The 26,185-nt window shown below is 64.2% G+C and overlaps 1 protein-coding gene across 1 annotated transcript in view; it reads right to left on the reverse strand.

The window, feature by feature from the left end:
* Positions 1-102: 102 nt before the first annotated feature.
* The window catches only part of CASKIN1 (CASK interacting protein 1), a 28,854-nt gene continuing 2,771 nt past the window's right edge, over positions 103-26,185 (reverse strand). The window contains 21 exon segments of the mRNA XM_056503225.1: positions 103-1,975; positions 2,313-2,706; positions 2,794-4,392; positions 4,395-4,907; positions 4,978-5,116; positions 5,543-5,644; positions 5,715-5,825; positions 5,921-6,018; positions 7,261-7,348; positions 8,616-8,734; positions 8,835-8,942; positions 10,688-10,903; positions 12,382-12,499; positions 12,581-12,675; positions 12,785-12,893; positions 13,163-13,271; positions 13,342-13,472; positions 13,680-13,775; positions 13,859-14,004; positions 14,087-14,184; positions 16,053-16,104. Coding sequence (XP_056359200.1) covers positions 1,879-1,975; positions 2,313-2,706; positions 2,794-4,392; positions 4,395-4,907; positions 4,978-5,116; positions 5,543-5,644; positions 5,715-5,825; positions 5,921-6,018; positions 7,261-7,348; positions 8,616-8,734; positions 8,835-8,942; positions 10,688-10,903; positions 12,382-12,499; positions 12,581-12,675; positions 12,785-12,893; positions 13,163-13,271; positions 13,342-13,472; positions 13,680-13,775; positions 13,859-14,004; positions 14,087-14,184; positions 16,053-16,104 — 4,538 coding nt within the window. The 3' untranslated portion in view covers positions 103-1,878.

Here is a 26,185-nt window from a genome sequence, read left to right on the forward strand (position 1 = left end):
AGAGAGGCACCCAGGGGTGCCCTGGGGCCGTGCAGCACAAACACCCAGCACATCATAAGGAGGGCTTGGGGACACAAACAGTGGTGGCAGCCCAGCAGGGGTTTTATTTTTTTATTTTTGTTTAAATATTTGTTGCCAGACTTGGTATAGGAGCAAACGTCTTCACAGCACCACGAGCCATCTACAATTCAGAATAGGAAGAATAAAGACGAGTAGAGGTGAAATCTAAGCACAGAAGAGCAGGGAGCAGCACCAAGATGCAGAGCTGGACAGATGGGATACGATACAGAGTCCATAACTTAATCATAAAAAATATATATATGTATATATCCATCATGTAGAACTTTATGGATTTTTTTTTTAGATACATATTTTTTTTCTTTTCAACAGATATTTTCAGGCGGGTGATTTATTTATTTTTTTAAATTATTTTTAAAGTCTTTTTTTTTGTGTTTTGTTGTTTGTTTTTTTTTTTTTCCAAAAAAAAATTTCAAAGTTGTGCCAAACAACATCTGGATCAGCGACCACAACGGGAGAGACGGGGGAGACAGGGCAGGGAGGGAGAGGGAAGGAGGGAAGAGACCACTCCACGTCTCGAGAAAAGAAAGGAACAGCAACACTTTTGTTTGGAAACCACAAGCAAAAAATGCATTCATCAGGACTCAAGCGACTGAACCAGACTCCAACTCCAGTTTGTACAGGAATATACAGCGGTGCATCCCGCACCGAGACACGCACCCCGCGTGCACACCCACGCACACCCACACGCACCCAGACAGACCGACAACAAAAGCAATAAAAAGAAACCAAACCAAACCCCGAAGACACTCCAAAAGAAAGGAAACACCTCCAGTGGTTAAGAATTAACAAAAACCTCCATAAAACAAGGCACATCCTTTGAGTTCGTAACGGTGGAAAAAGAAAGACGCGACACTGAATCCCAACGGAAAACCCGACCAGAACCGCTCGCACGTACCTTCCACCCAGAGAAAAGGTAAATATTGTGCTACTCTTAGAATGAGTTTGCCACAAGACACACAGCTTAGTATAATCTAATAGTTTTTCTCAAGCTAAAATCCAGTTTTCTCTTGATTTCTTTTAAACTGCTTTATATATAATTGCTAATATTTTTAAATCTTTTAAATATATATTTGTTAAAGTTTCTTTCTTTTTATTATTTTGGGGTTGGGGGAAATCTGCTTTATATCTTTTTTTTTATTTTTTTTTTTCCCCTCCAATAAATTAATACTTTTTTTTTTTTTTTTAATAGCTTATCACCGTCCTGTCCCCGGGGCGGGGAGGGGCCGGGCAGGGGCACGTCCCGCTGCCCCCCAAGGCCACCGCCAGCCTTGCCCGCCCCCGCCAACGCCGACCGAGAAAGAAAACAAAGTTTAAAAATCAAAATTAAAAACGGAGCAAAGAAACCCAAGTGCATTTGCCCGCCACCAGCAAACGCCATCGGTGACACGCGGCTGGCGGAGCCACCGCGCCGGGCAGGGCTTGTGCTACATCGGGGTCACAGAGACCCGCGGCGCCGGGGCTGGCAGGGCACTCGGGAGCCCCCCGGAGCCCCGGCCACGCTTCGGTCCGGAGCGTGTTGCTTTGTTTCTTCTGTTGGGTTTTATTTCTGTGGTTTTTGTTTTCTGTTTTGTTTTTTTTTTTTGCTTCTGCAAAAGGGAGTCCTGCCGGAGCCGGCGCCGAGTCCGTGAGCACAATCCTGAGGTATCTTCTTCTTTGTGCAAACCCCGAGGGACGGGATGTCCGGGAGGGGACGGCTGTACAAAGGGGACGGGGAGAGCGCGGCGGGGCCGGGGGGTCGTGGATCGTTGTGCCCTTGTGCCCACGTAAGCCCTGAGGTTCTCGGGGCCCTGGCGCCCCTCACTCCAGCATGGCATCCAGCTGGTCTGCCAGGTCGTCGAACATGCTGCCGATGTCGTCCAGGATGCTCACGGTGCTCTTTGACTCCACGGCCGAGCTGGGGAGTGACAGAGACGAGTCAGGGCAGTGCATGGGACGGGGACACGGCACAGTTCCCTCCACCCCGTGGCACGGCCCTCCTGTCCCTTTGCACTGTGTCCCCAGTGCCATGGCACAGCGTTCTGGCTCCATGTCCCCAGTGTCCTCTCTCCAAGACAGGCCCCAGGCCACCCACATGCTGCTCCAGCACGATGTCCTTCAGTGTCACCTCCCCAGCGCGGTTCCAGCCAGGGTCCCCTGATGCTCCCCAGCACCATCCCACTCGCACCGTGGTGTCACAGCCGAGTGGCCTCACCCCCTCCCCGGGCCCCACCACCCCCGCTGCACCCCCTTACTCTGCCGCCTGACTGTCCTCCTGCTTGATCTTCTCCTCCACAGCCTGCAGCGCAGCGGCCAGGGACGCGCTGGTCTCCTCCAGCTTCTGCTGCGCCAGCTCGGGGCCGGCGCTGTCCACGGACGGGCTGGCGATGGTGGAGCGGGGCGGCTTCACGGGCACCTGCTGGGGCTGCGCCCCGGGCGACAGGGGCTTGGCGGGGCTGGAGCAGAGCGAGGGCGGCGTGCTGGAGGGCTTGGCCGCGGGGCTCAGCTGCCGGGCCGGCGACGGGGCGGGCGTGGAGCTGGCGCTCACCGACTGGATGGCGGCGTGGGGCTTGGGGGGCTTGGGTGCCGTGGGGGGCGGCGTGGGCTTGGGGGACACCGGGGGCGGCGTGCCATGGACCCGCTTCACCTCTGCGGAGAGAAGGGAGAGGGGCAGGAGCGCGGCGGGACCGGCTGGGACCCCCGGCGTTCGCCCTACAGGGCAAGTGGGGCACCTACCTGGGCTACCGGGGCTTGGGATGGGCACCTTTTTGGGGACGGGCACCGGCGGCCCAGGCATCTTCTGAGGCGGCTGCGTCAGCACAGGCTTGGGGGACACCGGCGGCTTGAAGGGCTTCTTGGGCTCTGCGGGCGGCGGGGCGAACTCGGGGCCGTCGGGGCGGACGGCGAGCGGAGGGGTGGGCGGCGGCTCAGCCCCGCTCAGCTCCGAGGCCGGCCGCCGCTTCACGGTGCCGGTGCCGTTCTGGTACACGGCCAGCGTGGCCGGCTCCAGCGCCGCCTCCTTGTCCTTGGCTTTGGGCCGGCGCTTGACGGTGTCGGACTCGGTGAGGACGAAGCGGACGCCGTCCTGCTGGCTCTGCCTGGCCCGGATCCGCCGCTTGAGCGTGGCGCTGGCCTCCACCTTGGCCAGGTCCCCGTGGCGGTGCGCTGGGGACAGCCCCTCGCCCGTGTCCCCCCGGGCCGGCCCCAGGGGCCGCGGCCGCTGCTTGATGGTGAGGGTTCCGTCCTCGGCGAAGGGGATGCCATCGGGGGAGCCGCCGCGTTCCACCCGCAGCCGCTCGCCGGGGCCGTCGGCGGCCGCCTCCGACCGCACGCTGTCGGCGCGCTCGCGGCGGGCGGCTGCCACCAGCCCGGTGACCGGGCCGCTGATGGTCCGGCGCCGGTTCACCACCTCCCCGTCCAGCCCGATGGCCTCCTTATGCTTCACGGTGGCCAGGACGGTGGCCACGCGGGCGCGGTCGGGGCTGCCCGGGGGAGGACCGGGCTGTAGGTAATAGCCCTCGGGCGCTTTAGCCGGCGCTGGCCCCGGCCCGGCTGCCACATGCGGCTTCTGCAGCGCCAGCGCTCGAGCCCCGCCGCCGATGGAGGACATCTCCAGCATGGCCGCGATGCTGCGCACGCTGCCGGCGCTGCCCGTGTCCACGCTGCCGCCCAGGTCGCTCGCCCGCCGCTGCTCCCGGCGGCTCTCGCCCTCGGCGCTCGGGGGTCCCACGGCCGCCTCGCCCTCACCCTCCTTGGGGAAGTCCTCGGCCATGCCGGCGCTGGAGATGGCAGAGCTGGAGCGCTTGGGAGGGGGCGGCGGGGGTCCCTTCTTCTTGGGGCGCACGGCGAAGGACTGGCTGCGGTTGACATTCTTGTCGCCGCCGGCGGGTGCCCGCACCGAGTGGCTGCGGCCCACGCGGCGCTGGACCGTGGCGTAGGGCCCCGCGTCCGGCACCAGCAGCTCGTCCCGCTCCTGCTCGCTGTCGGAGGCTGCGTAGCGGTTCAAGCTGTGCGCCCTCTTCTTCGGCCTGCCCGGCTCCTCCTCGCCCTCGCCCGCCGGCGGCAGGCACAGCACGGGCACCGAGACGGGCAGCACGGGCACCCCCGGCGGCGCCGCCTCGCCCTCGGTGGGCTGCGGCAGGACATAGGCGAAGCCGCGGTGCGTGGGCGACTGGGGCAGGGAGCGGGGCGATGCCGGGCGCTCGCCGGGCGGCAGCAGCTGCGGGGTGGGCTTCACCTTGGCGGTGGCGTGAGGAGCCGCCGGGCCTTGCGGGGACGAGGGTCGTGCTTTGCCGGGGGTCTGCGGCGGTGTCAGCTGCCCCGCGGAGGCCGGGAGGGCTGCCGGGGCTTGCCGGGCACCGGGGGCACGCTGGCACGCTTCACGGGGTGGCCGTGCCGGGGCGGGCGGCTCTCCTTGGGCGGCGCGGGGGGGCTCTCCCCGGCCCCCTCGGCCAGGTACTCCTGGCTCTTGGAGATGGCGGCGGCGGGGGGGCCCCTCGGGCCGTCCCCCAGCAGCTCCTGCGAGCTGCTCATGAGCCGGGCGCGGCCGCCCAGCGCCGGCGGCGAGCGGTAACCGGGGGCCGCGGGGTTCGCCGCCTTCTCGGGGGGCTCCTCGGGGCCTTCGCCCGTCATGGCCACCTGCAGCTCGCTGCTGAGCTCGCTGTCCTGGAACGTGCTCATCTTGGGCGACTGGCACTCGGGCGGCTCCGGCGGCGGGGACTCGATGGTGAGCACCTCTGGGCATGGTCCCGACGCTTTCCTCTTCAGCGTGCCCGGCTCGTACTTGCCCAGCTCGGCGCGCTGCAGCTCCGCCAGCTTCTTCACCGCCAGCATCAGCTTCTTCTGGTGGCCTGGGGGCGGCACATGCCATCAGTGTCACCGCCGAGGCCGGCGCAGCCAGCGCCGCGCGCGGGGCCTTACCCAGCTTGGTGATGCCGATCTCCTGCAGGTCCTCCCAGGTGATGTCGGTGATGAAGTCGATGTTCTCGTAGCCGTTCTCCACCAGCACCTTGTAGTACTGGGACAGGCCGATCATGGAGAGCCACAGGGCCAGGTTGGCCTGGGGTGGGGTGCAGGGCACGGCTCAGCACCAGCTGGCAGCAGGGTCTGGCCCCACCACCCCAGCACCCACGGCACACATCTTGCTGGGGGATCACAGCCCCAGGGGACCATCCTCGTCCTGTGCTGTCCCTGTGCCCCACAAACATCCTGGGCTATTCCCATCCCTGTTCCCATGGGAAGCCTCTCACTGTGCCCAGACATTGGGGCAGGAGGGACGTCAGGGGACACAGTGCCACCCACATGGATGACAGCTGGCACCAGCCTGATGCTCCCTGGGGAGCTGTCCAGAGGGGACATGGGCAGCTCTGGGACTATGGAGCCAGCTCCCACCCTTGTCCAGTGCCACCCCACCCTGGAAGGGAGGAGGGGACTCGTTGCCACCATGGATATGGCTTTTGTCCCCCTGGCCCTGCACAGCCCTCACCGGTTTGTACTCGGGCAGCCACTCGGGGATGTTGAGGTTGTTGATCTCGGAGGCGATCTTCTTCCTGTGCCCCGGCTTGGTGACCCCGATGGCCGTGAGGTCCTGGGGCAGAGAGGGGGGTCAGCGCCGCCCTGCTCCGGCCGTGCCTCCCTCCCACCGCCCCCGGCCCCACCTCCGGCGTCATCCGGCTGATGGTGGTGATGTCGTAGCCGGCGTTGATGAAGTTGGGCGCGTAGAGCTGCAGCTGGAACTTGCAGAGCCACTGGTACACGGCCTCCGAGCTCTGGGGTGAGAGGGACACATGGATGGGGACCCGCCACTCCTGCAGGTGTCCCCCAGGCTGTCCCCACCACATGCTCCCCACAGCACCCCGCTCACCTTCCCCTCTGACGGTGGCTCCATTTTCTTCAGCTGGGGCTCGGCGGGGGGCTGGGGGGCGTAGGGGGAGCTGGCCACGCTCTGCGACCGCGACGAACCTGCCGGAGGGGCAGCGGTCAGCGGGGCCGGAGCTGCCCTGGCTCTGGCCAGGTGGAAGGGAGAGCCCAGCCCTGTCCTGGGCGGGATGCCACAGCCACACCCCGGGTTGGCAGGGCCAAGGCAGGCACAGGAAAGTAACATCCCTCCCCCAGCACAGCAGCCCGGAGCACCCCGCGGTGCCCTGGAGTGGGTGCTGCTCCTCGGGGAGGGGCAGGCGAGCTGCTGCACCCAGCACAGCCCCGAACAGAGGGGCTCAGCCAGTCCTCTCCTCCAAAACGAGTCCCCGGTGCCCAGGCAGCAGCCAGAGGGGTCCCTCTGCCCAAAACCCTCTGGCCCCACCCCTCTGGCCTTGCCACCAGCCAGGGAGGCTTAGGCGAGCTGTTCATCCCTTGGTGCCCACCCTCCAAGGTAAGGAGGGCTGCCCTGAAATTTTAGCCTCATGTTTCTGATCAGGATAGACAAGAAAAGCCTCTTCCCCCCCACCAGCAATTGCGTCTACCGTGTGTGTGTGTGTGTGTGTGTGTGTGCATCCTCCTTGTGTGTGCATCCTTCGGGCATCTGCATCCCACTCGCGTGGGCATCCTCCTCACATGTGCATCCCTCTGCCGTGTGCATCTCCCTCACGTCTGCATCCCACTTGCGTCTGCATCTCTCCAGCATGTTTCCCCCTCTCCCTGGCAACGTCTGCACCCCCCTCCCCGCGTGCCCACCCCCCTCCATGTGCGCGCCCCCTCCCCTGAGCGCATCCCCCTCCCCAGGTCTCTCTGCCCGCTGCCCCCTCCCCTCCCCGCAGCCCGAGCAGCTCCGGGCGTCCCCCTGCGCCCACCCCCACGTGTGCATCTCCCGTCTGTCCCCCCAATTCCCAGGCACGTGCCACTCCCGTAGCGTGGGCACCCCCGTGGCGTGGCCATGCTCCCCGCAGCCCCCCAGACGGCGGTGGGGGGATGGGGACCCCCGCTCGGGTTCCAGCGGGGCTGGCGGGGGGCCAGGGAAAGGAAGGGGCCGGGGAGCAGCGGTGCCCCCCCTGCCCGCCCCATGCCGCCCCCCGCCCCCCACGGGCCCCCACTAACCGAGGCAGGAGAAGGCCTGGCAGCAGCCGAAAGGCGAGAGAGTCATTTTTTACCCACACGTTTTTCTTCTGGCGACGGGTGCCGTGGCAATAAAAAAAAAGACAAATCCCTGGATCCACGGCACGGCCAGGGCTCCTCCTGCTCCGGCAGCCGGGCGGCCGCAGCACGCACCTGCGGGGATGTCCTGCGCCTTGGCCGGCCCATCGCCCACGGCAGACTCTTGCGCAGAAGCCTTCTGGGAAAGGACCGTTGCCAGCAGCTGAAAAACACCCCGGGAAGGGGGGAGAGCAGGCAGGAGTGAGGCGGGCGGAGGGGGCCGGCGGGCCGGGGGTGCGTGTCACGGATGTCGCGGATGTCGCCAGTGTCGCGGGTACCGTGGATTCTGCGGGTGCTGCAGGTGCTGCGGGTGCCGCCAGCTCGGGCGAGGGTGGGCAGGGAGGGTTGCAGCAGATTTCGGCAGCAGCGGGGAGAGCGGGAGCCGCGGGAGCAGCAGATGGTGCTTTGCCGGCAGCAGGAGCCCACGGCACCGCCGCACCCCAAATCCAGCCTGGCACACGCCCAGCCCAGGCTGCCGGCACGGGCTGTGGGGTGCCCTGTGCCCACAAGACGGAGACCCCCGGCTGGCAGCATGGTGTGGCTCAGGAGCATGTGGGCATGGCAGGCAGGGTGCCAGGGGACGCGGGCTGGCGGGTGCTGAGGTGGGTGGGCTGGTGAGTGCCATCACTGGGGAAAGGGACAGCGCAGGGCTCTTGTGCCAGGGGCATCGGGGCAGTGTGCAGTGCGATGTGCAGTGCTGGTGGCAGCAGTGCACTGATGGAGCAGCATGTGCAGTGCAGTGCAGTGTGCCGGCGGCAGCAGTGCATGGTGCTGGTGGCAGTGTGCCGTGCAGTGCAGTGTGCCGTGCAGTGCTGGTGGCAGCAGTGCATGCTGGCAGTGTGCTGTGCAGTGCAGTGTGCTGTGCAGTGCTGGTGGCAGCAGTGCATGCTGGCAGTGTGCCATGCTGGTGGCAGCAGTGCATGCTGGCGGCAGCAGTGCATGCTGGCAGTGTGCCATGCCAGTTGCAGCAGTGCATGGTGGCAGTGTGCCGTGCAGTGCAGTGTGCTGTGCAGTGCTGGTGGCAGCAGTGCATGCTGGCAGTGTGCCATGCCAGTTGCAGCAGTGCATGGTGCTGGTTGCAGTGTGCCATGCTGGTGGCAGCAGCCACCATGTGCAGGGCAGGGCAGTGCAGAGCACAGTGCAGAAGTCCCTGCAAGCGGCAGCAGAGACGTGGCACAGCAGCCTGGGATGGACCTGTGAAATGTTTTGCCGGGGGCTGAGCCCAGGCCGAGGCAGCACTCAGGGGCCAGGTGGAGGGGACACGCTGGTGGCCACTGCCGGTGACAGCGTAGCTGACGGCACACAAGGTATGGATGAGGCTGCACAGCACTCAGTCAAGCGCCAATCCCAGCTGAGGTCAGGGCAGGCAGCAAACGCTGCAGGACTGCAGCCAAGAGCAGCTGGCTCGGCCGCCTCGGGGCTCGCCTTACCTTGACACCTTCGGAGCCGGCGTGCAGGGCGTGCGCCCCGCTGCCCGCGCTCTGCCCGCTCCCCGAGCTGCGCGCTGAGGCCACGCTGCCCGTGCTGCCCAGGCTGCTGCGGTCACCACCTGCGCGGAGAGGAGAGGCTGTCAGGGCTCTGAGCCCCGCGGAGAGGGGCACCGCGCCCTGGCAGTGCCCCGCGTGCCAGCCGGTGCCAGCTGGCCGTACCTGCGAAGGGTTTCCGCAGCACCCAGATCTCCTCGGCGGGGGCGGGCGCGGCCGATCCGCCCTGCGACGGTGACAGGTGGGATGGGCTCATGTCGGCCCCGCGGGACCCTTGGTGGCAGAGCAGAGAGAGCGGCCGTCAGGCGCGGGGCTCGGGCTCTGCGCTCGGCTCGCACGGGTGTGGCGCGGGGCAGGTGGCCACGGCCCGGGACTGGCACTGCTGCACGTGGGAACAACCCCACAGGGAAGGTGTGGGGACCCCGGCTGTGTCCGTGCCCAGGATGCCAGAGCCATCCGAGGGCCCTGTCCCACCCCAAGCTGGCAGAGCTGACAGTGACCAGCCCTGGGCCCCCACTGTGCAGAGCATCCCCTCCCTGCTGCCAGGGACAGACCCAGGGTGGGATGTTCCAGTACCCAGGCTGGGCCTGGACAAGGGACAGGGATCGTGTCATCCCTTCATAGGACAGGATGGGGATGTGACCCAATGCAGGGAGCAAAGGGCAACTCAAGCAGTGGGGAGCAGGGTCCCCATCCTACTGTCCCCTGTCCCAGGCAGTGCTGGCCATGTCTCTGCAGCTGCCTACACCCATCTGGGCCATGGAGGGCCAGGCACCGGGTACTGACACCTGGTGACACACAGGGGACACAGCAGTGCATCCACTGGACCTCCTCTGGGGCACAGCTTGAGAGTCACCCCTGGGCCCGGCTCCTCACCAGCCCACTGTGGTGACCACCTCTGCCAGGTCCCACTTGCATCAAGGACACCCAGCTCTGAGCCCAGGGGGGAAAACAGCATCAGATGAGATGGACAACAGGCCTATCAGCAAGGCCAATGCTGCCACGGCCCCACCCTGGCTCCACCATTGTCCTGCCACCCTGCCACCAGCATGGGCTACTGCCACCCTGCCACACAGCAGTGTGTACCCCACTGCCAACCAGGCCAGTTCTGTTCATGGAGCTGCTTGCTCCTACAGCACCAACCATAGCAGGGAATAGGTGAAACAAGGTGATAAAGTCACTGCAGGAGCACAGCAGGGGACAAATGACCCCACCAAATGAGGCTGGGACATCCCTGAGCTGCACATGCCATGGTTGATCACACCAAGAGGAACGTGGGCTTGTGCAGCTCCGTGTGACCCCTCCAGGAGAGAAAGTCCTGGGGAAGAAGAAGTGCTCCCTTGTCCCCAGTGCCAGCATGGCCACCCGGTGCTCCCCAGCACAACCTTAGCCACTGCCACCAGGGCATGCAAAGACCCCTGGCCCCAGGCATCGAGGACTGCATCCCTGCAACCGCCCTGCCCGAGTGCTGTCGACGCACAGACCTGCAGCATCCATCACCTGCCTGTGTCCTGGAGGGTCCCCAGGGCTCAGCTGGGCTCTGCCTGCGCTGAGCCAGCCCCAAGAGCATCCCCTGGGAAAGCCCCCAGTGCCACAGCCCCTTCAGCTCTGCATGACCTGCTCAGACTGGGCCCTGCAAGGAGGCTCTGCCTGGCAGAGGGTCCCTGTGAGCATGGCACGGAGCTGTGGCACCGTGCTGCCAGCCCTGCCTGGCACAGGGCTGTGAGTGCTTTGGGAGTGCCCACAAACCCAGCCAGGAGCACGGGGACACGAGGGTGGGGAGGGCAGGCTGTGCCCTGGGCACACAGCGGCGCTGGAGCGGGCGGCGATGGCACGAGTGTGCCACCCGTGTGCCCCCCACTGCACTCATGCAGGCGCATGCACACGCTGCATGCACACACACACACACACCCTGCAGCCCCCCGGTGAGGGGAGAGGCCGAGCAGAGAGAGAACAACACAGCTTTAAAGGAAAAGAAAGGAAAATCCATGGAGAGCACGAAGCGAGCGGTGAACTACCTTGTCCGTAACGCGGCTCGTCGGCACTGCTAGGGGAGAGCCTGTGATAGCCAAAGGAACTGAAAAGAGTCTGATGGGAATGTGGTGGTGGAGGTGGAGGTGGAGGCAGGGAATGGAACGGATGGGACGAGGCGTCACCGTTTAGCACAGCAGCCCCGTAAGCCGGGAGCGGGATCTTTTGGAAGTGTTGGGGGATTGTTACAGTCTCCCATGAACCTGATAATAAAACATAACAAGAGACAAAATGAAAAGAATCAAAATAATAGAGACACGCTCGGAGCCACCAAAAAAAAAAAAAAAAAAAAAAAAAAAAAAAAAAAGGAAAAAAATGAAAGAAAAGAAGGGGGGGAAAAGGGAGCAAATCAAAAAAGCGACCAAAGGGATGTGGAGAAGGCAGAACTGAGACCCAACCGATGCGGAGCCGAGGCGAGGAGCAGCAGCAGGAGCTCAGCACACACAGCCCGGCGCAGGGTACGGACACACGAACACATCCCGCGGCTCCGACGCCGACACTGCCACAGCCCCACGCGTCAGCTCCTGGGCGTGTCCCAGCCAGGCTGCCGGGTCCTGCTCCCCCAGGGCCACCCCAGGGCTGTGGGGCTGCCGGCAGGGCTGGGCTGGGGCTGCAGCATCGGCACCCCCGTGTCCAGCTGGCTGAGCCATGGCACAGAGCCTGCACCCCACACTGCTGCCCCAGCGAGCCAGCAGAGTGGCTACAGAGCCCCACAGCCTGGCTAACACTGCTGTGGGCCAGCTGCAGCCCAGGAGCCACGGAACACTGCCCAGGAGCCACGGAGCAATGCCCAGGAGCCATGGATGGCATCTCTGGTACATCCCCATACCCAGAGGGTGGCTCTGCCCTTGCCTGTCCAGCATCCGGCGCCTCCAGGGCCACTGTGGATTGCCTGGCAGCCACTTGTGCTGCCACTCCCTTGAGATATTTTTCAAGTGCCACCATTCTCTGCCTGTGTCCCCAGAGTGTGGCTGCCCCAGGAGCTGCTCCCAGGGCTGGGGTGAGATGGTTGATGTGAAGCCTTTCAGTGCTGCCTGCAGAAGCACCAGCCCCATTGGGACACTCTTGGCAGAGGGCACAGCCCAGGGCTGCACACCCCACCAGGGGCCTAAAGGGGTGACAATGGGAATGAGGATGGGGACAGGCAGCCACAGGCCAGGGGAGCAAGGGCCGATCCCTGAGATGGCCCCTGGCTGCAAAGACAGTCTCTGTGTGGCAGCATCGCCTCCCTGGCACTGGTGCCCAGTCCCTAAGCACCAGCTCCTGCAACCCCCCTGCTGTGCCCGTCGTCCCAAACCACAGTGACACACCTGGGTCTCCTCATGCACCCATCTGCAGGCACCTCAAACACCTCCCCCAGCCCAAGGGCAGCCAGGGCTGACCCTCGAACAGCCCAGGGCTGCCAACCCCCAAAGCACCGCACGGGCATCGACTCCACAGACACAACGGGAACACAGACCCTGCAGACTCGATGGGAACGCCGGCCCCACAGGCACAATGAGGACACTGACCCCACACACGTGCAGGCACCGTCCCCATGCACACAGCAGGGACACCGACCCCACATGCATGAAGGGCGTCACCCTGCTCTGTCCTCACCGCTGCACCCCCCAACACCCCGCTCCCCCCAAACCAAGCCGGGGCTGCCCAGGGCTGGGGGTGCAGGGGGGGGATTATTTGCCTGTTCGTTTGCTTATGGCCTCCACCAGGCTGGAGGGGAAGTATCCCACGCGGTCGTTGCCGGTGCGGTTGTCGTGGATGCAGCCCTTCCAGCGCCCGTCCGCGTGCTGCTCCAGCACCTGCGGGAGGGCAGGGTCAGGGGCCGGGCCAGGGGCCAGCGCTGACACCAGGGTGTCCCCGGCCCCCCCGGCCACACTCACGGTGATCACATCCCCGGCTTTCACGTTGAGGCTGGTCAGGTCGTAGTTGTTGCAATAGTCCTTGACGGCCCGGACCTGCAGCGCTGCAGAGGCGTCTGCGGGGCAGAGCGGGAGCGTCACCAGCCGCTCACCCCGCGGGGGTTGGCACCCCCAGCCCGGCGTCCTCGTGCCAGCACGGCCACTCTGTGCCCCCCAACCCCCTACCCCGCAGCATCTGCTTGATCTCCTTGCTGGCCTGGCTGGTGGTGAACTGGTTGACGATGTCCAGAGCCGTCTGGTTGTAGGTGTTCCTGACGTGGGCGTTGATCCCGCTCTGCAATGGCACCGAGAGGGATTGGGAGGAGGCTGGTCCCCATCCTGCCCCCCACTGGGACTCCCTAGACCACCAGGAGACCAGTAGCTGGAGGGCACAGCTCTCAGAACCTTCCTGTGTGCCGCCCTTTGTGACCCTCACCCCTTGGAGTGCCCCCTCCAGGACCCTCAGCTCTGCTCCCTGCGAGAGCTGCACAAGCTGCTCTGAGCCCCCAACCCCAGGGTTGGGGGTGCCTGGGGACATCTGGGGGTGCCGAGGGGGCCCCTTACATCCAACAGCAGCCGCACCACGTCGGTTTTGCCGCAGAGAGCAGCCTCGTGCAGCGCCGTGCCCGCCTTGGTCTGCCGGTTGATGTCGATGCCAGCCTGCAGCAGGAGCCTGCGGGGGACAGCGGGGTCAGCGGGGCACAGGGGGCGCTGGCAGCGCCCCCCCTGCCCACGGCACCCACCGGATGATGTCGATGTGGCCGTTCTTGGCGGCCAGGTGCAGGGGGCTGGTGCCGTTGGGGTCGGTGGTGTCCCCCGGTTTGGGCTCCAGCAGTGCCGCGCACATGTTGCTGTTCAGGAGCAGTTGGACCACCTGGCTCAGCAAACACAGACGGAGCAGGGCTGCAAGGGCGGCTCCCCGGCCCCCTCCTCCCCTCCTGCCAGCAGTGTTGGCACCACACATCCCCAGCGCTGGCCATCCCTGTGCCACTCCAGCTGCTCCAGCACCCCCGGGGACCTCCCAGTGCCCCTGTCCCCTCCCAGTGCTCCTCTGGGGACACCCAGCCCCGCGAGAACTTACCCCGACCCGGCCAAACTCGCACGCCAGGTCCAGGGGCGTCTTCCCCGAGTTGTCCATGATGCAGGGGTTGGACTGGTGCTGCAGCAGCATCTCCGACTGGGGACAAGCGAGACCCCGACCCGGTGAGGGCAGGGGTGGAGGGTGGCGCCGCCCCCCGCCAGCCCCGTGCCTCTCCGTACCACGTCGTAGTGGCCGTGCTGTGCCGCCAGGTGCAGGGGGATCTGGCCCTCGTCCGAAGGGATGTTCACAGAGGAACCTGCCTTCAGCACCATTTTCATGGGCTCCTTCTTGCCCTGCCAAGCTGCATAGTGCAGGGGCCGCATGCCTGCAGGGGCAGGAAGCCATGAATGAGCCTTCTTTGTGCCTGGGGGGGGGTTACAGGGCAGGGCAAGGAGCTGGGGACTCGCCTTTGTTGTCCTTGATGTCCACGGCAGCCTGTGCCTCCAGCAGCAGCGAGATGAGCTCTGTGTTGCCGTTAAGCGCCGCATGGTGCAGAGCCGAGAACCTGGGGACAGGGCTGGTGTCAGGGGCCACAGTCCCCTCTGCAGCCCTGCCACCCCTGCCCAGCACCACGGCCTCAAACCTGCACCTCGGGACACCTCTCTGCCCTCCGTGCGTGCATGTACCCGGGAAAGACATCCCTCTGTGGGCTTTCGGGGCAGGAATGGGAATGCTGAGACCGCACTGGTGTGAAGGGGTGGGCAAGGCAGGCACAGGGGTGTCCCACGGAGGGTTGGGGTGCCGGGGAGCCCCCTCCCCACTGACCCACTTCCCCCGGGCTGGCCCCAGCAGCGCAGCCGTGCACACAGATGGCAGCGCTGCCCTTGCCCAGTGCGGGGCTGGCTGTGGGGTGGGGAAAGCCCCCGGCCCCGCACCCGCTCTGCTCTCACAGCTCCCGGAGCTGGAGGCTCCCGCCTGGGAAGCAGGCCAGGAGCTGACCTACTTGTGCTCCCGGCAGCGGCATCCTCCGTGCGACTGCGCTGGCACCCATTGCAATGCTGCCCCGGGCCCTGGCCCTGCACAGCGTCCCCATCCCGTCCCCGGGGCCACCCCGGTGTCACCAGAGCATGGAGCGGGCTGTGCAGCCCCCGGGACACTCTGAGGCTGGCCGAGGGGCAGGTGTGGGCTGACAACCTCCCTGTCCCTGAGGGGGGACGCGTCCCGTGGGGAGCCCGCTGCAGCCGCCGCGTCCCCCGGAGCTGCCGCCCGCCATCCCCGGCGGGGAGCGGCGATGTGAGCAGACAGCCGGCACAGGAGGCCGATCCCCAACGTCTGCCTGCGAAATGTCAACATCTTCCGCTCCAGCGCCCTGCTCGAATCCGCTCAAGATGGTGCAGATCGCAGCCTGCCCCAGGGCTGCCTCGGGGCCTCCCCTCGGGCTCCTCATGGCCCAGGGGGCACCTCGGCCACGAGCAGGGCACTGGCCCTGCGGCCAGCACAGGGACACCACCACGGTGCTCGGCCACAGCACCCCCAGCCAGGAGCCAGCACTGCAGGGATGGGGAAACTGAGGCACGGGGCTGGCTGAGCTCTCACAGAGCAGAGCTCACCCGGCTGCAGCCTTGGGCTGCCCGTGCCTTCCCAGGGGATCCTTTCCAGGAGCAGTGCTGGAGGCTGGAGGCTGCTCCCCTTTTGCTCCTGCAGCCCCTGAGCCTTCCAGAAGTAGGGTACGAGCAGGGCCCTGCCTGCAGCTCCCAGCCCTGCTGTGATGTTCAGCTCTCCTGTGACCTGCTGGCTCTGCAGAGCACCAGGTGCCCCTGGGCTGATGTCCCCTTGCACAGCGATGAGCTGGCAGGTACCAGGGGATGCCCACTGCCACCACCCTGGTGACAAGGACGAGGAGGGCTGCTGTGGCCATCTGCCCCCAGGGCACATTCCCATTCCTGACCAACTGCTGCTCTCTCTGGCATTACCCTGGCCAGAGCAGAGCCATCCCCAGGGGACAAGTGGCACCGTGCTGCTGCCCTGCTCAAGCAGGATCACGGGGCAGGGGGAGCTGGGGACAGCCCCACAAGCAGCACTCCCACAGCAGCCTCCCTGCAGCCTCATTAGTGTGATTAGCAGGGGTGATCTGCGGCCCCTTTCCGCTGCTGGATGTGTGGAGAGCCGTGACCCCGCCAGGCGCCGGGGAGCCCCACAGGGCTGCCTCAGAGCCACAGAGCCCTGCCTCTGCCTCCTCTGCTGTCCATGGCTGCTCTGGGTGCAGGCAGGGCTCAGCCACATGGGCTAATGGGGGCCAGAGCTCTGGCACTGGAGCTGGCAGCTCGGAGAGCCTGGCATTCCCACCCAGACACACAGCATGTGCACCCCTGCTCACAGCACCCTGGCACGCACCCCACAGCACCCACACCGGGCCTTGGGGCTCCCACTCACCCATCAGTGTCCTGGAAGTTGACATTGACTCTCTTTGCCGATCCGAGGAGCTCTGGAAGGGAGGGAAGGGGACAGGGTGTTAGAGGAGGTGGCTGGGGCAGGGACACAGGGCACACTGTGGAGGTGAGGTGGTGGCAGCTCCAGGTTTCCCTCCCCACCAAGGCTGGGGCTCCCTGCAGCTCCACAGCTGCTGCCTGAACCTGCAGGCAGGAGCTCAGGGTGGGGGTCTCTGCTGAAGGTGGCAGAGCCCAGGGGCCCCTCCTGGCACCAGGTTCTGCCCATTCTCCCCTGGCTCTGGAACAGCCCCATGGAGCCCCACCAGGCAGAGCTCAGCACGTTCCCCTGCACCCCCAGCCCCCCAGCACTACCCCTCCCCATGCTTCTGGGAAATTAAACCACTCTGGGGCAATCCAATTAGCAGCACGAGGAAGGATGGAGCCAGATTTACATAAGATTTACCCGAAAAATGCCACTCAGGCTTTCCAGTGAGCTGCTCTTCCCACAGCGGGAGCAGGAGCAGGAGGAGAAGGAAGAGGGAGGGTGGGAGCAGCACCCAGGAGGGTGGGCAGAGCCCTGAGTGGGGGACCCACACAACAAACCCTGAGCCAAACACAGTGAACACAGCTCCACCAGGGCCCTGAGTCCTTGGGAGAGGACCCAAAGGCTTCATGGCCTGGCAGGGAGAATGGACAAAGTCTCTCAAAGCCAGGGACAAAGTGTTGTTGGGAGAAGCTGGCTGGAAAGGGCTGCTTCAGGCAGGTAAGGGGAATGTGGGGCAGAGAAACTCCCTGCATGCCTTGGCCTTGCTCTCTCGCCCTCTACCATGTCCCCTTGTTAGTGTCCCTGTGTTTATTGAGTTATTGGACACAAGGGCTGTGCCACAGCCCAGGAGCAGCAGGAAGGGCGGCTGTGTCCAGCCCTGACCCTCAAGCCTGGGGAGTGGTGCCAGGCTGAGCCAGCCCTGCCCAGGCCAGGCAGCACAGATGGGCCAGGAGTGGCCAGGACAGAAGCTCTGGCACCCAACACTGGCTCTCTCCTGCACTCCAGGGCTGCCCAATTGTCCAAGCTGCAGGACATTTGTAATGCTGACACAGCCCCGTGTGACAGGTGAGAACTGCAGAGGACAGACTCTGTCAGCCACAGCAACCACCCTGCAGCCACCAGCTCCCCAGGCTCTCCTCCCAGGTGCAGTGCCAGTGGGATCAGAAGGGGCACTGCAGAGTGCACGGGGAGGGATGGGGACACCATGGGGTCCCCAGGGTGTAGGGAGGGACAGGAACACCACAGAACCCCCAAATCCCATCCCTGCCATAGCATCCCCGTGTTCCTCTGGGAAGAGCTGGACACTGCTGGTGGGCAGAGCCCCTGTGACACCGGCACTGACCCAGTCCCCGCCAGCCCCGTGCTGCCGCCAGCGTCCCCAACAAAGGTTCCATTCAGCTGCGGTGGAGAGGAGCCCAGCGCCGCTTCCGCTGCCGCCCCGTGCCAAGAGCCAGCTCCCAGGAGAAGGGGCAGAGCTTTGCCCCCAGGGATGCCAAGGGCCAGGGGACAAAGGGAGCCGGTGGGCGCAGGAGCGGCGCCGTGCCCGGCTCTGGCTGCGCTCTCCGGCCCCGAGCCGGGCCCCGCTCCGGCTGATGGGTCCCTGCAGATGGACAGACCTGTCACAGCTCTGCAGTGCCTGGCCTTTCCCACGGTGATCCCAGTGAGGGGCTGGGATGGGGCAATGCTCAGGAATCAGGGTGCAGTGGTGATGCTGTTGGTGATCCCCAGGCACGTGTCACCCTCGGCATCCATCACCCCAACACACCATAGCGGCAAATTTTCCTCCCTGCACCTGCAGGAGAGGCTGCGGCTGCCAAAATCTGTTTAGCACTTCCATCACTGCCCGTGCCAAGTGCTTAGTCAGTGACTTCCAGCCATGCAGTGGTTTGACTTTCCTTAAAGCTCTGGAAGTGGCCGTCAGCATGCCAAAGGCTGCTGGGGCATGCAGCCCAACTGGGGTCTCAGAAAAACCCCAGTTCCCAGAGCAGGAGAGAACGATGGGTGCCCTGGTCACCAGGTCCACAGTGTTATTTGCAGCCTGTCTGGGGGCAGCAAGAGCCAGGAGAGCTCATTAATGGCTGGGAAGTACAAGGAAAACTCTTCTACTAATGAGGGAGAGAGAAAGGATTCTGAGTGCTTCCAATTAAAGATATCGGCTAAAAGAGGACATGGGCAGAGTGGGGAGGAGAGCAGAGCTTCTTCATGGCCAGCGGGCACCCAGTGTGTTCCTGGCTGTCCTCTCTGCTGGCATCACTGAAGGGGTGGCAGGGACCACCGAGCACCTGCAGTCACCATCCTGCCCTCTCCATGCAGAATCAGATGCCATCAGGAAGGTGGCTCACAACCTGAGCCCCACCACCATCCTTGGGACACCCCAATGCCACCTCTTGGCTCCCCATGGGCTGCTCAGGTGCTGGCTGTGCCATCACAGGGCTCCTCTGGTGTCTCATGGCCCAGCTCTCCACAGCTCTCAGAGCAGTTTGCACCCCACAAACACCTTGGGGCAGGACCACGATGCCAGCCTCAGGAAAGGGGGGCACAGGTACGACTGGGCACCACTGGGTCTGGCTGTCACCCATGGCCCTGGTGTGCCCCAGGATCTGCGGCATCTGCCATCGACACCAGCTACAAACAGCGCCTGCCAGAGTAAACAGCGCCGCGGGGAGTGGCCCTGCCACTGCTCCCAGAGATGCCTCCCCTTAAACAGGGCGACGGCAGGAGCTGGATGCACGCTTGGGTTGAGCTGGCGCTGCGTGTGCAGAGCTCCTCGCCGGCCCCGCCGCGCTGGCCCCGCAGCACCAGGGCACGAGCCACGGGCACGTGCAGGGCCTGGGCACGGGGACCCCGCTCTGCCCGACCCCAGGGGCCAGGGACACGGCAGCTCGGCTCCTGGCACCGTGCTGGCAGCTGCTTTGGGCATCCTGGAGCAGGCCATGAGGAGACCCCCGTGCCCAAACACAGCTCTGGGCACTGCATTGCCACGTGGAGACCCACATGCCCAAGCAGGAATCCCAGTACATGCCATGGGGAGACCTCTGTGCCCATCACTGCTGCAGGTGTCCCAGAACACGCTGCCCGCAGACAGCTGTGCCCATGGCATACACCCCATGGCCGGTGTATGCCGTGATGAGACCCCAGCACAGCACCCCAATCTACGTTGCAGTGAAATCCCTGTGCCCGGCTGCCTCATCCCTTCCCTGCACACGTGTCCAAGATCCTGGCCCCACATGGTGGGACTCCCCAGGGGGCTCCTCTCCCTTCCCAGCACCCCGTGACGTGCCGATGCGCCAGCCCCTGCGTCTGCAGCCAGCGCAGCGCCAGCAGCGATCGATGCCCGGCCGGGGCGCGGGGGCTCCTGGCCAAGCCCCCGCTGACGAAGCACATCCCCACCCAGCTCCCCCCAGCAGGGAGCAGGCGGCTGCTCCAAGCAGATGGCTCCAGCCTCCGCTAAATCAACATCTCCTTAATGAGGGGAAAGCATTGCTGCCCCCTCCTCAGCATGGCGGCAGTGGATGAGACAGGAGAACCCCACCAAAATCCTTCTCTCCACCCCTTCCATCACCCCTCTGCAGTGATCCCACTCCCCTCCAGCCCCGTTCCTGCTGCTTCCCCGCTCCCCAGCTCACGTGGGCAGTCGGATGCCTGCGTGTGCCCCCCCACCAAACACAACAGGACCCCACAAGCAGTGAATATCCACAGGGAAGACATTCAAGACAAGCGCCTATTTCAGAGACAGGGGGGAGGATCCTGCAGCGGCATCGCTGGGAGCTGCCGGATAAAGGAAGCATCCAAAATAGCTGCTCTTAATTATATCCCTGCTAACGAGCGCCACGAAAACAACGGGCACTGCACGAGGAGCCCGGGCATGGGGGCGTCTCATTCCTCGCTGCGAGGATGGGGTCCCCACAGCGACATGGGGACCCCACTGAGGCAGCCACAGCAGCCCCGGCTGGGTCTGGTGATGACGGTGACACCGGGGAGCTGGTCCTGACAGGGAAAAGCTTGTACTCCTGCAGCCAAGGTCGTGTCAGGCGCTGAGGCCGGCGCGATGTTCAGATGCTAATGAAGCCGTTATCATCTTCCGATCGATCCGGACTGTATAAATAATGCACCGGGAAGCTCGTTGTACAGGGAAAGGGATTGCCTGGGGCTAAGAGGTGGCTGGGATGGGATAGAGCCGTTGCAGAGCAGTACACAGCACAGCTGGGTAACTACTGCTTGTCACAGCTGGACACCCCAGTGTCCCATCACAGCTGGATATCCACTGCCTGTCACAGCTGGACACCCCGGTGTCCCATCACAGCTGGATATCCACTGCCTGTCACAGCTGGACATCGATCTCTCACCACAGCTGGACCTCCCAGTGTCCACCACGCATGGATACCCACTGCCCATGTCTACTGCCCATCACAGCACTGCCCACCACCAGCCATTCCCCAAATCCCAAGGCACTTTTGGGGGATGCCACCCATGTGCCCAGCACATGTACAGGTGCCCATCCCTGGCAGAGCCTTCTCCAAGGAGCAGAGAAATCTGCACTGGAGGCTGGCTGGGCTCTGGCAGCCTGAGTCACCACACAGCGCTGTCCCCTGGGGCTGCAGGAAGCAGCTTAAATGCAGCTTTCAAGAGGCAGCAGGGACTCCACTGTGATGCTTTTATTTTTACAAAAAGGAAAGTTTTCAGTCCCGTGGGATGGCGCGGGGCTGACGCTGTGGGCTGCTGGGGCAGGCGAGGACAGGGGATGTGGGTGTACCCAGGGCTGAGCCGACCCACCAGGGCTGGAGCTGTCCAGGGGATCCAGCACCCAGCAGCAGCTGCTGTGGAGATCCCCACTCTCTCCTGTACTCCCAAGTCATATCCTCACCTGACCTTTGTAGTACTGTGGAGCCAGCCAAGCCACGCTGCACCAGCCAGACCCCTTTGGGGCAGTCCCAGCCCCCCGAGTACCACACATCCCTGGTGCCTCAGCCCAGAATGCAGGGAAGCGGCAGCAGGGACGGGCAGGAGCTTGTGCAGAGCAGGGATGTGTTCCCTCTACCCCACGGGTGGGACACAAGGTGTGCTCAGCTCCGTGGGATCAGCACGGAGCGTCGCAGCCGCCCGCCGTGCCCGGTGCCAGCCGCACGCCCACACTCGTCTCCGAGGAAATGAATGTTGGTGTCGCTTACAGGGAGCCCTAATTGCCAGCCTGTGGCAAACAGGTAATTTTCAGTAATCACCCTGGCTGGAAGGAGCCACTGCTGGTACAGCGAGGCTGGCATGGCAGGGACAGGGATGTGGCTGCTCAGGGACACTGTCACCTGTGTCTGCCCATCCATCCATCCCAGCACGGCTGGCACTGCACCTCCCTGGGACACGGGTGCAGAGAGAGGTGAACACACACTACTCACCTCCACCCTGGGGCAGAGACCATCCTGTGCTTCATCCTCATCCTCATCCTCATCCTCATCCTCATCCTCATCCTCCCCAGCAGCTCCCCTTTCTCACCTCCTCTGTGGGACCAGGGATCCCTGGGAGGATGGACCCTGTCCATGTTGGCTGCAGGGCGGGACCAGGAGCCTTGTGCACCTTAAAACATCATTAACCAAGACACAGTGGTGATCACCAGCCTCCCATGAACCCAGCGAGGTGCAGCAGCACTGGGAAGTGGTGGGAGCTCCTGGTGTGCCCTGAGTGTGAGCACACATGTGCACATCTGTGTGCAAATGGCCCAGATCAGCTCCTGGTGTGCCCTGAACGTGTGCACATCTGTGTGCAGGCGGCCCAGATCCATCAGAGGCACCGGGAGCTGCAGCAGCGCCGGCTCTGAGCTCCCAGCCATGCGCGGCTAAACCGGCCCCGGGCTCTATTTTAACGTGATGCCTTCAAAGCCATCGTTTGTCCACGGCCACTGCACCGTGCCCACCTTCTGCTTCATGGCTGCGTCCCCGGCAGGAATGGAGGGGCAGGATGGGCACAGGCATGGGCAGCTCAGCGGTGTGCCAGTGACCGCCAGGGTGGGTGGACAGCGGGGATGTGCAGCCAGGCGATGCCCTGCATCATCCAGGAGCACAGGGAGCACAGGGAGCTGCTCCCGGCGGGCTGGTAGCGCTGCTGGGGTGGCACAGGGCTTGAGGACCCGTTCCAGTGTCCCCAGTATCCCCAGTATCACCAGTGTCCCCAGTGTCCCCGGCACGGCGGGCACAGGGAGGGGGCTGGCAGGGGCGGTGCAGGGCCGAGCAGGAGCGAGCCTCAGGCAGACGCTGATGGCACACGGGGAGCGGGGCTGCTGCGGAGCTGCAGGGCTGCGAGGAGCGCGACTGCCGTAAACAGCCCAGCTGCAATGCAGGAGCCGGGCGGCCGCTGCTTTGTCTCTGCTCCAGCGGCTCCCGCGGGCCGGGAACCCGCGGGGCCTCTCGAGGAGGCGGCTCCGGCAGCCACATCTGGAAGGGATCAGCGGCTGCTGCTGATCGAGCCGGCCGTGCCCAGGGCCCGGCCCCGGGGGCAGGAGGCATGGCCGGAGCGGGCAGCGGAGAGGCCGGGGGCACACGGGGCACACGGGGCACACGCGTGCACAGGGATGCGCGGGGCTAAGGCACGCACACGGATGCACACGCGTGCACGGGGATGGATGCACAGGGATACAGAGGGGCACACGAGGGCGGAGCTCCAAAAAGCTGAGCCTGTGGTGGCTGCTTGGGCACCATCTCCAGCCTGGTCCGTCTCCAGCTGACACAGACCATGGCAGGGCACAGCGCTGGGGTCCCTTCACCCTGCTGTGCCCCGGGCCACCCCAGCCCCGCAGTCACCTCCATCTGCTCGGCGCTCTCCGGGCCGGCAGTGACCTTGGTGGGGACACCCAAGGAGAGCCGGGCAGAGCTGGCACTGCCAGCCAGCCGCTCTCCATGCCCTCCCAGCACCGTGCTGCCCCACCGGATGGCTCGTGCCAGCACCAGCACCCATCCATCAGTGCAGCAGTCCCGGCAGCACGGGGCTGTCAGGCCGAGCTGAGGCCAGCTCTGCATCCCAGCTTCCCATTCCTCAGGCTGATTGCTCCTGTCGCTGCAGAGCCCGGCATTAAACACCTCATTTTCTACTCCCGTATTGAGTTGGAAAATACTATTAACATTTCATTAGAGTTTAAAGATCCCTCTCAGCCTGGTGCAGTGAGCCAGCCCAGGGGTGGCATCACTCCTGTCCCAGATGGGCTGCACTGGCCCTGTCCCTCTGGGAAGAGGGAACCAGGGGGGCAAGTCCCACGTGCCCCAGATGTGGGACAGGATGGTGAGCCAGGGCAGAGGTGACATCTCACTGGCTTGGTGACCTGCTGGGCATGGCCCACTCTTGCAGGACACTTGGCCAGGGACAGGACACAAAGCAGTGACAGAACAACAGTGTCCATGAAGGCACTCATGAGTTTTGCTTCCCAACGCCTCTCCCTCATCCATGGGAGCCTGGCCCAGCAGAACCAGCATCAGTCATTAAATATCAGCAGATTTTCTCCAGCATTCTCCCAACAGTGCTGAGCTTCATTCCCAGCACACAGCACCCAGCAGCAGCACCAGGACAGACAGCGCTGTGGGAAACAACCTCAGGTATCACCCAAGAGCTGGGTGCTCCCCTCCAGCACTCACCCCACCAGCACTGCCACAGCTCCCACATGCCATGAGCCCAGGAATGTGTGCACTGAGCACCCACCACTGCTTTGGGGCCCATCCAGGCCTTGGCGCAGCACCACAGAGCCTCCATCCCCAGGCACTGCTGCTGCATGTGAGGAGTGGGAGGGGACTGGGGGCACCTGGGGGCATAGCAAGATGGGCAGGGCAAGATCACAGCCATTCTCAGCAGCTGAGAAGGGGAAGGAAGGGTTAAACAGTGCAGAGGGAAGGAGAGGAGCCAGACGCCAGCCTGGCTACTGGAAACCACGATGGGCTGGCAGTGGCTGGGAGGGCTGTGGAGAGAAGCTCAGGGCACCCACAGCACTCAGAGCTGCTCAGCACCAGCACTGTCACCCTTGGGTGCAGCCTGGCCCTGCCACGTCCCCCACAGTGTCACCCCCCAGCACAGGGGCAGCAAGGTCCTCATGCAGCAAACAGCCAGAGCTGGGAGAGCCCCGCACGGGGGGCTGCCAAAGGGCTGCTTGGTGTCAAGCCAGGTGAATTTGGGACTGCTGAGAGGAAATCCAGGCCAGTGAGGGAGCTGGGAACGGAGCCGCCGGCCCGCAGCCCTGCTGCTCCTCGATGGCAGTGGCCAACAGCCCCGGGTCCCTGCTGGGCAGCGTCCCTGCAGCCAGTCTGGACACGGGGGCTATGCTGGGGCAGGGGGGCGTGGGAGGCTTTGCACGCACAACTCAGCCCAGCCACAGAGGCAAGAAATGTAAAATAATGAGAAGCCACCCCAAGCTGAGCAATCGTGCCCCTCTGGAAGGAAACTTGGCACACAGCAGCCCGCACCCGCCTGCCAAGTCCTGCTGGGAGCGAGGCTTCACCCGCGGGCTGGAAACCCCAAGAAGTTTGTGAGGGACCCACTGACATGTGGATGAGTGGAGCAGCAGCCCGAGCTGCTGGTTCCTGACAGGACCCTGCCTGTCAGCAGTGCTGGGAGCACGGCAGTGCCTGGGACACGCCTGGGATGCACCGGCATCTCCCCTTGCTGGCATCAGCCGCGCGTCCCAGCCCGCCCCCTTGGCATCCCGCCCCTTCATCCCTGCCAAGGGGATCGGGGGAGGCGTGGGAGCAGCGCCTAGCCACGGGATGGGAGATGCACGGGGTCCCAGAACCTCTTTGGCCAAGCTGCCACAGGATCTGGCCCCACAACCCCTTCCCTCCACTCCAGACATCCTGCCCAGCACCGATGGCTCCAGAGGCCAGCAGCACCCAGGGGCTCCAGCACTCCAGTGAGCATCATCTGCTCACCTCTGCCTGGGTTTCTCTGTCAGCAAGGAGGTTTTGCCCAGTGTCCGTGCTCAGGGAGCAGCAGCAGGAGCCATCAAGGGTGGCTGCCTCCCGGGGAAGGCTCCTGCTCTCCCCGAGGGCCAGAGGAACCGGGCAGCTCCGGTGGCTGCCGGCCACGTGTGCCCTGGGCACTGCACCACAATTGGATTTGCATCTGCCCTGCCTTTTACTGCATGGAAATTGAATTGTAAAATGTCAAAGACATTTCCTAACTGCGCCATATTAGCCCGGTTTTATTAAATACTGTTATCAGAGCAGATTATGAATGCAATCAAATGCAGGCAAGAAAACCCAGAATTAACTGGCCGCTGTGCAGGAGGACTCACCGGAGGGCAGGAGGCAGCTGGTGAGGCCCTGCTCAGAGCTCATGTCCCCAGGTGCTCTGGCTCTGCTTCCCACTGTTCCCAAATCCTGGAGCACCGGTGAAGGAACATCCCCACCCAACCAGTGCAGCTCCACTCACATCCCAGGATGGTTCCCCAGGGACAGCAGGACATTGGGGGCTCTTGCTGAGCTTTGAGGTCCCTTCCTAGGCAGGGCAGGACCTGCTCCCTGCACGTGGCAGCAGGGTCAGGACTGATGGGACAAGGCCTGAGGTGCCAGTGATGTGCAGGGCAGGATGCAGAGCCCTGCACAAGTGGCAGGGCAGGAATGGGGCTCTCCTGCCCAGAGTGGGGACACACTGAGAGCTGTCCAGCCCTCAGCACCAGCACCCTGGGCAGTGGGGCCAGGCTGGGCTGGGTTACTCAGGTTACCCTGACGTGGCAGGACACAGGGGGTGCAGAGCTTTGTGCTCCTGATCCCAGCCAGACAGCGTGGCTAACCTGAGTGAGGCACCCAGAGCTCCAACATCACACCAGGACAGAGTCCTGATGGCAACCTGTGGGACCAGGATGGCACTGAGGACCAGATATGGGGTGGGCAGCACAGTCCCACAGGACATGGCCCTGGATTCCACCCACACAGCCAGTTCCTGCCAACTTTGTCCTGGCACTGCAGGGCCACGTGCCGGGACATCTCCTTGGCCACATGAAGCTGCCATGTGTGGAAATGCTTTACAGAGTCCCCCAGCCTGGCTGGAGGAGAAACCGGAGTAGAGGATTCGACCCTTGGCTTGAGGTCCCACCCTCAGCACCAGCAGCACCACACAGGAGCCAT

This window comes from Oenanthe melanoleuca, chromosome 14 (assembly GCF_029582105.1).
Source record: "Oenanthe melanoleuca isolate GR-GAL-2019-014 chromosome 14, OMel1.0, whole genome shotgun sequence".
NCBI lineage: Eukaryota > Metazoa > Chordata > Aves > Passeriformes > Muscicapidae > Oenanthe > Oenanthe melanoleuca.